We start from the raw sequence: 13,186 nt of genomic DNA on the forward strand, positions 1-13,186 counted from the left end.
CCTTGACACGATGACGCCACTTGCCTTGACACGATGACGCCACTTGCCTTGACACGATGACGCCACTTGCCTTGACATGATGCCGCCACTTGCCTTGACACAGTGCCGCCACTTGCCTTGACACGATGCCGCCACTTGCCTTGACACATTGCCGCCATTTGCCTTGACACGATGACGCCACTTACCTTGACACAGTGCCGCCACTTGCCTTGACACGATGACGCCACTTGCCTTGACACAGTGCCGCCACTTGCCTTGACACGATGACGCCACTTGCCTTGACACGATGACGCCACTTGCCTTGACACGATGACACCACTTGCCTTGACACGATGACGCCACTTGCCTTGACACGATGACGCCACTTGCCTTGACATGATGCCGCCACTTGCCTTGACACAGTGCCGCCACTTGCCTTGACACGATGCCGCCACTTGCCTTGACACATTGCCGCCATTTGCCTTGACACGATGACGCCACTTGTCGTGACACGATGACGCCACTTGCCTTGACAGAGTGCCGCCACTTGCCTTGACACGACGCCACTTGCCTTGACACGATGATGCCACTTGCCTTGACACAGTGCCGCCACTTGCCTTGACACAGTACCGCCACTTGCCTTGACACAATGCCGCCACTTGCCTTGACATGATGCCGCCACTTGCCTTGACACAGTGCCGCCACTTGCCTTGATACGATGACGCCACTTGCCTTGACACAATGCCGCCACTTGCCTTGACACGATGCCGCCACTTTCCTTGACACGATGAGGCCACTTGCCTTGACACGATAATGCCACTTGCATTGACACAGTGCCGCCACTTGCGTTCACACAATGACGCCATTTGCATTGACACAGTGCCGCCACTTGCCTTGACACAATGCCGCCACTTGCCTTGACACGATGACGCCACTTGCCTTGACACGATGACGCCACTTGATTTGACATGATGACGCCACTTGCCTTGACACGGCACTGCCACTTGCCTTGACATGATGCCGCTACTTGCCTTGACACAGTGCCGCCACTTGCCTTGACACGATGACGCCACGTGCCTTGACACGATGATGCCACTTGCCTTGACACGATGACACCACTTGCCTTGACACGATGACGCCACTTGCCTTGACACGATGACGCCACTTGCCTTGACACGATGACGCCACTTGCCTTGACACGATGATGCCACTTGCCTTGACACGATGACGCCACTTGCCTTGACATGATGACGCCACTTGCCTTGACATGATGACGCCACTTGCCTTGACACGATGCCGCCACTTGCCTTGACACGATGACACCGCTTGCCTTGACACCATGCCGCCACTTGCCATGACACAGTGCCGCCACTTGCCTTGACACGATGACGCCACTTGCCTTGACACAGTGCCGCCACTTGCCTTGACACGATGACGCCACTTGCCTTGACACGATGACGCCACTTGCCTTGACACGATGACACCACTTGCCTTGACACGATGACGCCACTTGCCTTGACACGATGACGCCACTTGCCTTGACATGATGCCGCCACTTGCCTTGACACAGTGCCGCCACTTGCCTTGACACGATGCCGCCACTTGCCTTGACACATTGCCGCCATTTGCCTTGACACGATGACGCCACTTGTCGTGACACGATGACGCCACTTGCCTTGACAGAGTGCCGCCACTTGCCTTGACACGACGCCACTTGCCTTGACACGATGATGCCACTTGCCTTGACACAGTGCCGCCACTTGCCTTGACACAGTACCGCCACTTGCCTTGACACAATGCCGCCACTTGCCTTGACATGATGCCGCCACTTGCCTTGACACAGTGCCGCCACTTGCCTTGATACGATGACGCCACTTGCCTTGACACAATGCCGCCACTTGCCTTGACACGATGCCGCCACTTTCCTTGACACGATGAGGCCACTTGCCTTGACACGATGATGCCACTTGCATTGACACAGTGCCGCCACTTGCGTTCACACAATGACGCCATTTGCATTGACACAGTGCCGCCACTTGCCTTGACACAATGCCGCCACTTGCGTTGACACGATGACGCCACTTGCCTTGACACGATGACGCCACTTGATTTGACATGATGACGCCACTTGCCTTGACACGGCACTGCCACTTGCCTTGACATGATGCCGCTACTTGCCTTGACACAGTGCCGCCACTTGCCTTGACACGATGACGCCACGTGCCTTGACACGATGACGCCACTTGCCTTGACACGATGACACCACTTGCCTTGACACGATGACGCCACTTGCCTTGACACGATGACGCCACTTGCCTTGACACGATGACGCCACTTACCTTGACACGATGATGCCACTTGCCTTGACACGATGACGCCACTTGCCTTGACATGATGACGCCACTTGCCTTGACATGATGACGCCACTTGCCTTGACACGATGCCGCCACTTGCCTTGACACGATGACACCGCTTGCCTTGACACCATACCGCCACTTGCCGTGACACAGTGCCGCCACTTGTCTTGACACGATGATGCCACTTGCCTTGACATGATGACGCCACTTGCCTTGACATGATGACGCCACTTGCCTTGACACGATGACGCCACTTGCCTTGACATGATGCCGCCACTTGCCTTGACACGATGACACCGCTTGCCTTGACACCATGCCGCCACTTGCCGTGACACAGTGCCGCCACTTGTCTTGACACGATGACGCCACTTGCCTTGACACAGTGCCGCCACTTGCCTTGACACAGTTCCGCCACTTGCCGTGACACAGTGCCGCCACTTGTCTTGACACGATGACGCCACTTGCCTTGACACAGTTCCGCCACTTGCCTTGACACAGTGCCGCCACTTGCCTTGACACAGTGCCGCCACTTGCCTTGACACGATGAAGCCACTTGCCTTGACACGATGACGCCACTTGTCATGACACGATGCCGCCACTTGCCATGACACGATGCCGCCACTTGTCATGACATGATGCCACCACTTGTCATGACACGATGCCGCCACTTGCCATGACACGATGCCGCCACTTGTCATGACACGATGCCGCCACTTGCCTTGACACGATGACGCCACTTGTCATGACACGATTCCGCCAATTGCCTTGACATGATGACCCCACTTGCCTTGACACGATGATGCCACTTGCCTTGACACAGTGCCGCCACTTGCCTTGACACGATGACGCCACTTGCCTTGACATGATGACCCCACTTGCCTTGACACGATGACGCCACTTGCCTTGACACAGTGCCGCCACTTGCCTTGACACGATGACGCCACTTGCCTTGACACGGTGCCGCCACTTGCCTTCACACGATGACGCCACTTGTCTTGACACAGTGCCGCCACATGCCTTGACACGATGACGCCACTTGCCTTGACACAGTGCCGCCACTTGCCTTGACACGATGCTGCCACTTGCCTTGACACGATGCTGCCACTTGTCATGACACGATGCTGCCACTTGTCATGACACGATGATGCAACTTGCCTTGACACGATGCTGCCACTTGCCTTGACACGATGCCGCCACTTGCCTTGACACGATGCCGCCACTTGCCTTGACACGATGCCGCCACTTGTCATGACACGATGCTGCCACTTGTCATGACACGATGATGCAACTTGCCTTGACACAATGCCGCCACTTGCCTTGACACGATTCCGCCACTTGCCTTGACACGATGCCGCCACTTGCCTGGACACGATGCCGCCACTTGCCTTGACACAATGACGCCACTTGCCTTGACACAGTGCTGCCACTTGCCTTGACACGATGCCGCCACTTGTCATGACATGATGCCGCCACTTGCCTTGACACAGTGCCGCCACTTGCCTTGACACAATGACGCAACGTGTCATGACACGATGACGCCACTTGCCTTAACACAGTGCCGCCACTTGCCTTGACACGATGACGTCACTTGCCTTGACACAATGACGCCACTTGCCTTGACACCGTGCCGCCATTTGCCTTGACACGGTGCCGCCACTTGCCTTGACGAGATGATTCCACTTGCCTTGAAACAGTTCCGCCACTTGCCTTGACACGATGACGCCACTTGCCTTGACACAGTGCCGCCACTTGCCTTGACACGATGACGCCATTTGCCTTGACACAATGCCGCCACTTGCCTTGACACGATGACGCCACTTGCCTTGACACGATGCCGCCACTTGCCTTGACACGATGATGCCACTTGCCTTGACACGATGACGCCACTTGCCTTGACACGATGACGCCACTTGCCTTGACACGATGACGCCACTTGCATTCACACAGAGCCGCCACTTGCCTTGACACAGTGCCGCCACTTGCCTTGAAACAGTGCCGCCACTTGCCTTGACACAGTGCCGCCACTTGCCTCGACAAGATGAAGCCACTTGCCTTGACACAGTTCCGCCACTTGCCTTGACACGATGACGCTACTGGCTTGACACAGTGCTGCCACTTGCCTTGACACAGTGCTGCCACTTGCCTTGACACGATGACGCTACTGGCTTGACACAGTGCTGCCACTTGCCTTGACACAGTGCCGCCACTTGCCTTGACACAATGACGCCACTTGCCTTGACACGATGACGCTACTGGCCTTGACACGATGCCGCCACTTGCCTTGACACAGTGCCGCCACTTGCCTTGACACGATGACGCCACTTGCCTTGTCACGATGACGCCACTTGTCATGACACGATGCCGCCACTTGCCTTGTCACGATGACGCCACTTGTCATGACACGATGCCGCCACTTGCCTTGTCACGATGACGCCACTTGTCATGACACGATGCCGCCACTTGCCTTGTCACGATGACGCCACTTGTCATGATACGATGCCGCCACTTGCCTTGTCACGATGCCGCCACTTGCCTTGTCACGATGACGCCACTTGTCATGACACGATGACGCCACTTGCCTTGACACAGTGCTGCCACTTGCCTTGACACGATGACGCTACTGGCTTGACACAGTGCTGCCACTTGCCTTGACACAGTGCTGCCACTTGCCTTGACACGATGACGCTACTGGCTTGACACAGTGCTGCCACTTGCCTTGACACAGTGCCGCCACTTGCCTTGACACGATGACGCCACTTGCCTTGACACGATGACGCTACTGGCCTTGACACGATGCCGCCACTTGCCTTGACACAATGCCGCCACTTGCCTTGTCACGATGACTCCACTTGCCTTGACACAGTGCCGCCACTTGCCTTGATATGATGACGCCACTTGCCTTGACACGATGCCGCCACTTGTCATGACACGATGCCACCACTTGTCATGACACGATGCCGCCACTTGCCTTGTCACGATGACGCCACTTGTCATGACACGATGCCGCCACTTGCCTTGTCACGATGACGCCACTTGTCATGACACGATGCCGCCACTTGCCTTGTCACGATGACGCCACTTGTCATGACACGATGCCGCCACTTGCCTTGTCACGATGACTCCACTTGCCTTGACACAGTGCCGCCACTTGCCTTGACACGATGACGCCACTTGCCTTGACACGATGCCGCCACTTGCCTTGACACGATGCCGCCACTTGTCATGACACGATGCCGCCACTTGTCATGACACGATGCCGCCACATGCCTTGACACGATGCCGCCACTTGCCTTGACACAATGCCGCCACTTGCCTTAACACGATGACGCCACTTGCCTTGACACGGTGCCGCCACTTGCCTTGACACGATGCCGCCACTTGTCATGACACGATGCCGCCACTTGCCTTGACACGATGACGCCACTTGCCTTGACACAGTGCCGTCACTTGCCTTGACACAATGCCGCCACTTGCCTTGATACGATGACGCCACTTGCCTTGACACGGTGCCGCCACTTGCCTTGAAGCGATGCCGCCACTTGCCTTGACACGATGCCGCCACTTGCCTTGAAACGATGACACCACTTGTCCTGACACGATGCTGACACTTGCCTTGACATGATGACGCCACTTGCCTTGACACGATGACGCCACTTGCCTTGACACGATGACGCCACTTGCCTCGACACGATGCCGCCACTTGTCCTGACACGATGCTGCCACTTGCCTTCACACGATGACGCCACTTGCCTTGAAGCGATGCCGCCACTTGCCTTGACACGATGCCGCCACTTGCCTTGAAACGATGACACCACTTGTCCTGACACGATGCTGACACTTGCCTTGACACGATGACGCCACTTGCCTTGACACGATGACGCCACTTGCCTCGACACGATGCCGCCACTTGTCCTGACACGATGCTGCCACTTGCCTTCACATGATGACGCCACTTGCCTTGACACGATGACGCCACTTGCCTTGACACGATGACACCAGTTGCCTCGACACGATGATGCCACTTGCCTTGACACGATGACGCCACTTGCCTTGACACGATGACGCCACTTGCCTCGACACGATGACGCCACTTGCCTCGACACGATGACGCCACTTGCCTTGACACGATGACGCCACTTGCCTTGACACGGTGCCGCCACTTGCCTTGACACGATGCCGCCACTTGTCATGACACGATGCCGCCACTTGCCTTGACACGATGCCACCACTTGCCTTGACACGATGACGCCACTTGCCTTGACACGATGCCGCCACTTGTCATGACACGATGCCGCCACTTGTCATGACACGATGCCGCCACTTATCATGACACGATGCCGCCACTTGCCTTGACACGATGCCGCCACTTGCCTTGACATGATGACGCCACTTGCCTCGACACGATGACGCCACTTGCCTCGACACGATGACGCCACTTGCCTCGACACGATGACGCCACTTGCCTCGACACGATGACGCCACTTGCCTTGACACGATGACGCCACTTGCCTTGACACGATGATGCCACTTGCCTTGACACGATGACGCCACTTGCCTTGACACGATGACGCCACTTGCCTTGACACGATGACGCCACTTGCCTTGACACATTGCCGCCACATGTCATGACCCGATGACGCCACTTGCCTTGACACATTGCCGCCACTTGCCTTGACACGATGCCGCCACTTGTTATGACACGATGCCGCCACTTGCCATGACACGGTGACGCCACTTGTCATGACACGGTGCCGCCACTTGCCATGACACGGTGATGCCACTTGCCTCGACATGATGCCGCCACTTGTCCTGACACGATGCTGCCACTTGCCTTGACATGATGACGCCACTTGCCTTGACACGATGACGCCACTTGCCTTGACACGATGACGCCACTTGCCTCGACACGATGACGCCACTTGCCTTGACACGATGACGCCACTTGCCTCGACACGATGACGCCACTTGCCTCGACACGATGACGCCACTTGCCTTGACACGATGACGCCACTTGCCTTGACACGGTGCCGCCACTTGCCTTGACACGATGCCGCCACTTGCCTTGACACGATGACGCCACTTGCCTTGACACGATGACGCCACTTTCCTTGACACATTGCCGCCACATGTCATGACCCGATGACGCCACTTGCCTTGACACATTGCCGCCACTTGCCTTGACACGATGCCGCCACTTGTCATGACACGATGCCGCCACTTGCCATGACACGGTGACGCCACTTGTCATGACACGGTGCCGCCACTTGCCATGACACGGTGCCGCCACTTGCCTCGACACGATGCCGCCACTTGTCATGACACGATGCCGCCACTTGTCATGACACGATGCCGCCACTTGTCATGACACGATGCCGCCACTTGTCATGACACGATGCCGCCACTTGTCATGACACGATGACGCCACTTGTCATGACACGATGCCGCCACTTGTCATGACACGATGCCGCCACTTGTCATGACACGATGCCGCCACTTGTCATGACACGATGCCGCCACTTGTCATGACACGATGCCGCCACTTGTCATGACACGATGCCGCCACTTGTCATGACACAGTGACGCCACTTGTCATGACACGATGCCGCCACTTGTCATGACACGGTGACGCCACTTGTCATGACACGATGCCCCCACTTGCCTTGATTGTAGTTTTCTACAATTGCTTCATGTCGTTTTCTTTGGCTTGAAGAGCAGATTTTACAATGCTGAAAAGTTATCGTTGGCAGTAATTTGCAATGTACATAAATTCTCGTTGGCAATAATCTCTGGTTTGCAATGTACATAAATTCTCGTTGGCAATAATCTCTGGTTTGTAATGTACCCAATTTAGTTAGCAATAATCTCTGGTTTGTAATGTACCCAATTTAGTTAGCAATAATCTCTGGTTTGCAATGTACCCAAGTTAGTTAGCAATAATCTCTGGTTTGCAATGTACCCAAGTTAGTTAGCAATAATCTCTGGTTTGTAATGTACCAAAGTTCGTTAGCAATCATCTCTGGTTTGCAATGTATCCAAGATAGTTAGCAATAATCTCTGGTTTGTAATGTACCCAAGTTAGTTAGCAATAATCTCTGGTTTGCAATGTACCCAAGTTAGTTAGCAATAATCTCTGGTTTGTAATGTACCCAAGTTAGTTAGCAATAATCTCTGGTTTGCAATGTACCCAAGTTAGTTAGCAATAATCTCTGGTTTGTAATGTACCCAATTTAGTTAGCAATAATCTCTGGTTTGCAATGTACCCAATTTAGTTAGCAATAATCTCTGGTTTGTAATGTACCCAAGTTAGTTAGCAATAATCTCTGGTTTGTAATGTACCCAATTTAGTTAGCAATAATCTCTGGTTTGTAATGTACCCAATTTAGTTAGCAATAATCTCTGGTTTGTAATGTACCCAATTTAGTTGGCAATAATCTCTTGTTTTCAATGTACCCAATTTAGTTAGCAATAATCTCTGGTTTGTAATGTACCCAATTTAGTTAGCAATAATCTCTGGTTTGTAATGTACCCATGTTAGTTAGCAATAATCTCTGGTTTGCAATGTACCCAAGTTAGTTAGCAATAATCTCTGGTTTGTAATGTACCCAATTTAGTTAGCAATAATCTCTGGTTTGTAATGTACCCAATTTAGTTGGCAATAATCTCTTGTTTTCAATGTACCCAATTTAGTTAGCAATAATCTCTGGTTTGTAATGTACCCAATTTAGTTAGCAATAATCTCTGGTTTGTAATGTACCCATGTTAGTTAGCAATAATCTCTGGTTTGCAATGTACCCAAGTTAGTTAGCAATAATCTCTGGTTTGCAATGTACCCAAGTTAGTTAGCAATAATCTCTGGTTTGCAATGTACAAAAGTTAGTTAGCAATAATCTCTTGTCTGCAATGTACCCAAGATAGTTAGCAATAATCTCTGGTTTGTAATGTACCCAAGTTAGTTAGCAATAATCTCTGGTTTGCAATGTACCCAAGTTAGTTAGCAATAATCTCTGGTTTGTAATGTACCCAAGTTAGTTAGCAATAATCTCTGGTTTGCAATGTACCCAAGTTAGTTAGCAATAATCTCTGGTTTGTAATGTACCCAAGTTAGTTAGCAATAATCTCTGGTTTGCAATGTACCCAAGTTAGTTAGCAATAATCTCTGGTTTGTAATACCCAAGTTAGTTAGCAATAATCTCTGGTTTGTAATGTACCCAAGTTAGTTAGCAATAATCTCTGGTTTGCAATGTACCCAAGTTAGTTAGCAATAATGTGTGGTTTGCAATGTACCCAAGTTAGTTAGCAATAATCTCTGGTTTGCAATGTACCCAATTTAGTTAGCAATAATCTCTGGTTTGTAATGTACCCAAGTTAGTTAGCAATAATCTCTGGTTTGTAATGTACCCAAGTTAGTTAGCAATAATCTCTGGTTTGCAATGTACCCAAGTTAGTTAGCAATAATCTCTGGTTTGCAATGTACCCAAGTTAGTTAGCAATAATCTCTGGTTTGCAATGTACCCAAGTTAGTTAGCAATAATCTCTGGTTTGCAATGTACCCAATTTAGTTAGCAATAATCTCTGGTTTGTAATGTACCCAAGTTAGTTAGCAATAATCTCTGGTTTGTAATGTACCCAAGTTAGTTAGCAATAATCTCTGGTTTGTAATGTACCCAAGTTAGTTAGCAATAATCTCTGGTTTGCAATGTACCCAAGTTAGTTAGCAATAATCTCTGGTTTGCAATGTACCCAATTTAGTTAGCAATAATCTCTGGTTTGTAATGTACCCAAGTTAGTTAGCAATAATCTCTGGTTTGTAATGTACCCAAGTTAGTTAGCAATAATCTCTGGTTTGCAATGTACCCAAGTTAGTTAGCAATAATCTCTGGTTTGCAATGTACCCAAGTTAGTTAGCAATAATCTCTGGTTTGCAATGTACCCAAGTTAGTTAGCAATAATGTCTGGTTTGCAATGTACCCAAGTTAGTTAGTAATAATTCTAAAATAGTTCATGTCCCTTTTTGATTTTAGGAAGAAGCTGAAGGAGGAATTGTAGAGCATAGATTGGCAGCTTCACAACATCCTGAGAGCCGCCAGATCCCGGTCGTAGAACACAAGCCCTACGTGTCTTCATCGGAGCAGGCCAGAGCAGCGTTCCGCTCGAGCAGGTTGGAGGAGCTGCGTGCACCTGAGGAACGCAAAGTGCCACCGCCCGTGCCCAGAAAACCACCAAAGGGCCGCAAGCTTCCTGGGAGGCAGAAATCGGCCGACCTGGACGGCAGGCCGGAGAGACTATCTTCGGGGAACGTTCCGGGCCCGGCGTCACGCCTGGAACGGTCGAGCAGCCTGGAGGCCGCGACGTACATAGCGGAAGCACAGACACGTCTTTGAGGGATCCGCCATGGTTGCTTCTCAATTAATTTGTTCTTCTTTAGAGATGAAAAGTAACTAAGAAGTTTTTGGTCTTAGAATTCAATGAACCCAAGGATGATCTTTGGATATAAAGCACGTGCAAGCCATGTAGACGCCATTGTGCGAAGAGCTGAATCGGAATGAATCGAAGACGTTTGGGCCTCTGAGAGCTGCGTCTATAACTGTTTCAACATAACCTCCATCTCCAATGTCATGGTCCCTAAGTACCCATTATAAATACCATCAAGTTAACACCTGATGAGTTAGGCCGTGTGGGTCCTGTGGTCGTGTGACTCGACAGGGTATTTACAAAATTTCAATTCACTCGGATATGTTTTGGGCAAAGGGGTCGGTGATAGTAATAAGAATCACCGAATGCATTCCTCAGTCGAAGTTTTACTCCAAATGCCATGTTTTTGCTCTTATCTTAACATTTGTAAAAAAAAAGGAAACGTCGATCCCAAACGACCTAAAGAATGAACCAAGAGGTTATCGTGCTCTTTTTAAAGGCGACATCGATTTCCGTCGAAGAAATTGTCTATTTTGTGTAGAATGGCACATCATACACCTCGCTCGATGAATTATACTTACCGGCTCCTCATGCTCGTCGGCCAATCTAGCACAAGGCCTTGATAGCGCTTCGGGTGGACACAGGTGCAGTTGATGCGAAAGACCCGAACATCAACCCGGTGATCCAAAAGGCTTTCAGGACGATGAGGAGCTTCGTACAGCGAAACATCGGGAAAATCGTAAACACACAACGACAGAAGTAAACATTCTTTAAGAAAGCCAAGGAAGCAGTTCAGCTCTTTGTATGGATTCGTAGATCAATTCTCCTTTTGGAAGTCGCATCAGACATGGACTAATCAATGGCTGTTTTCTCGAATGAAGGCCATGTACCCAAAGATGGTCAAGATAACGACCACGTTTGCTTAGCTGAACCAAGTTCACGAGAATGAAACACCTGTATCTGTATCACAGATGTCATACACTTTATCAGAATCAATCGCAATAAGAGCGGATGTTGTCGTGTAGATCTGCTGAGACTGGATTTTACTATGAATGTTCTTGAGGATGCCAATCCGATGAGTGTGCTCAAATCTAAACTCTCCGAGAGTTAACCTCGAGTTTGCCTTTATTGAGTTTGGGAGGCAATCGGTGGTCCTTGTTATCCAGAAACACTGCTCATGTTTATCAGGAAGAAAATTTCTACCCTCACATTCATTAGATACAGCACAAAAAGAAAGTAGGGCAGCCATTTTGACAAACAACATAACAATGCATTTAAATGTGGTTCCTTGTGGCTCAATTTATTACCGGGCCTCTGGAAGGTGTATGTGTACCTCTAGAAGTACCAGGTGTATGTGTAGCTCTAAAAGTACCAGGTGTACACGTGGCTCCAGAGTACCAGACTTATGCGTGGGTCTAGAAGTACCAGGTTTATGTGTGCTTCTGAAAGTACCAAGTGTAAGCATGGCTCTGAAAGTGTCAGGTTTAGATGTTGCTCTGAAAGTATCAGGTTTAGGTGTGGCTCTGAAAGTATCAGGTTTCGGTGTGGCTCTGAAAGTATCAGGTTTAGGTGTGGCTCTGAAAGTATCAGGTTTAGGTGTGGCTCTGAAAGTACCAAGTGTAAGCATGGCTCTGGAAGTGTCAGGTTTAGATGTTGCTCTGAAAGTATCAGGTTTAGGTGTGGCTCTGAAAGTATCAGGTTTAGGTGTGGCTCTGAAAATACCAGGTTTAGGTGTGGCTCGGAAAGTACCAAGTGCAAGCATGGTTCTGGAAGTGTCAGGTTTAGATGTTGCTCTGAAAGTATCAGGTTTAGGTGTGGCTCTGAAAGTATCAGGTTTAGATGTCGCTCTGAAAGTATCAGGTTTAGGTGTGGCTCTGAAAGTATCAGGTTTAGGTGTGGCTCTGAAAGTATCAGGTTTAGGTGTGGCTCTGAAAGTACCAAGTGCAAGCATGGTTCTGGAAGTATCAGGTTTAGGTGTGGCTCTGAAAGTATCAGGTTTAGGTGTGGCTCTGAAAGTACCAAGTGCAAGCATGGTTCTGGAAGTGTCAGGTTTAGATGTGGCTCTGAAAGTATCAGGTTTAGGTGTGGCTCTGAAAGTACCAAGTGCAAGCATGGTTCTGAAAGTATCAGGTTTAGGTGTGGCTCTGAAAGTATCAGGTTTAGGTGTGGCTCTGAAAGTACCAAGTGCAAGCATGGTTCAGGAAGTGTCAGGTTTAGATGTGGCTCTGAAAGTATCAGGTTTAGGTGTGGCTCTGAAAGTACCAAGTGCAAGCATGGTTCTGGAAGTGTCAGGTTTAGATGTGGCTCTGAAAGTATCAGGTTTAGGTGTGGCTCTGAAAGTACCAAGTGCAAGCATGGTTCTGAAAGTATCAGGTTTAGGTGTGGCTCTGAAAGTATCAGGTTTAGGTGTGGCTCTGAAAGTACCAAGTGCAAGCATG

General features: G+C 50.4%; 1 protein-coding gene across 4 annotated transcripts in view; it reads left to right on the forward strand.

Moving 5' to 3' along the window:
• Positions 1-12,554, forward strand: part of LOC137422886 (disks large-associated protein 2-like) — a 402,494-nt gene extending 389,940 nt beyond the window's left edge. For all 4 annotated transcript variants that reach the window (XM_078774953.1, XM_068109517.2, XM_068109518.2 and 1 more), the window contains one exon: positions 10,358-12,554. In XM_078774953.1, the coding sequence (XP_078631079.1) occupies positions 10,358-10,717 (360 nt within the window). In that variant the 3' untranslated portion in view covers positions 10,718-12,554. The remainder of the gene's footprint in view (positions 1-10,357) is intronic.
• Positions 12,555-13,186: the final 632 nt, after the last annotated feature.

Source organism: Myxine glutinosa, chromosome 3 (genome assembly GCF_964187855.1).
Source record: "Myxine glutinosa chromosome 3, kmMyxGlut1.1, whole genome shotgun sequence".
Taxonomy (NCBI): domain Eukaryota; kingdom Metazoa; phylum Chordata; class Myxini; order Myxiniformes; family Myxinidae; genus Myxine; species Myxine glutinosa.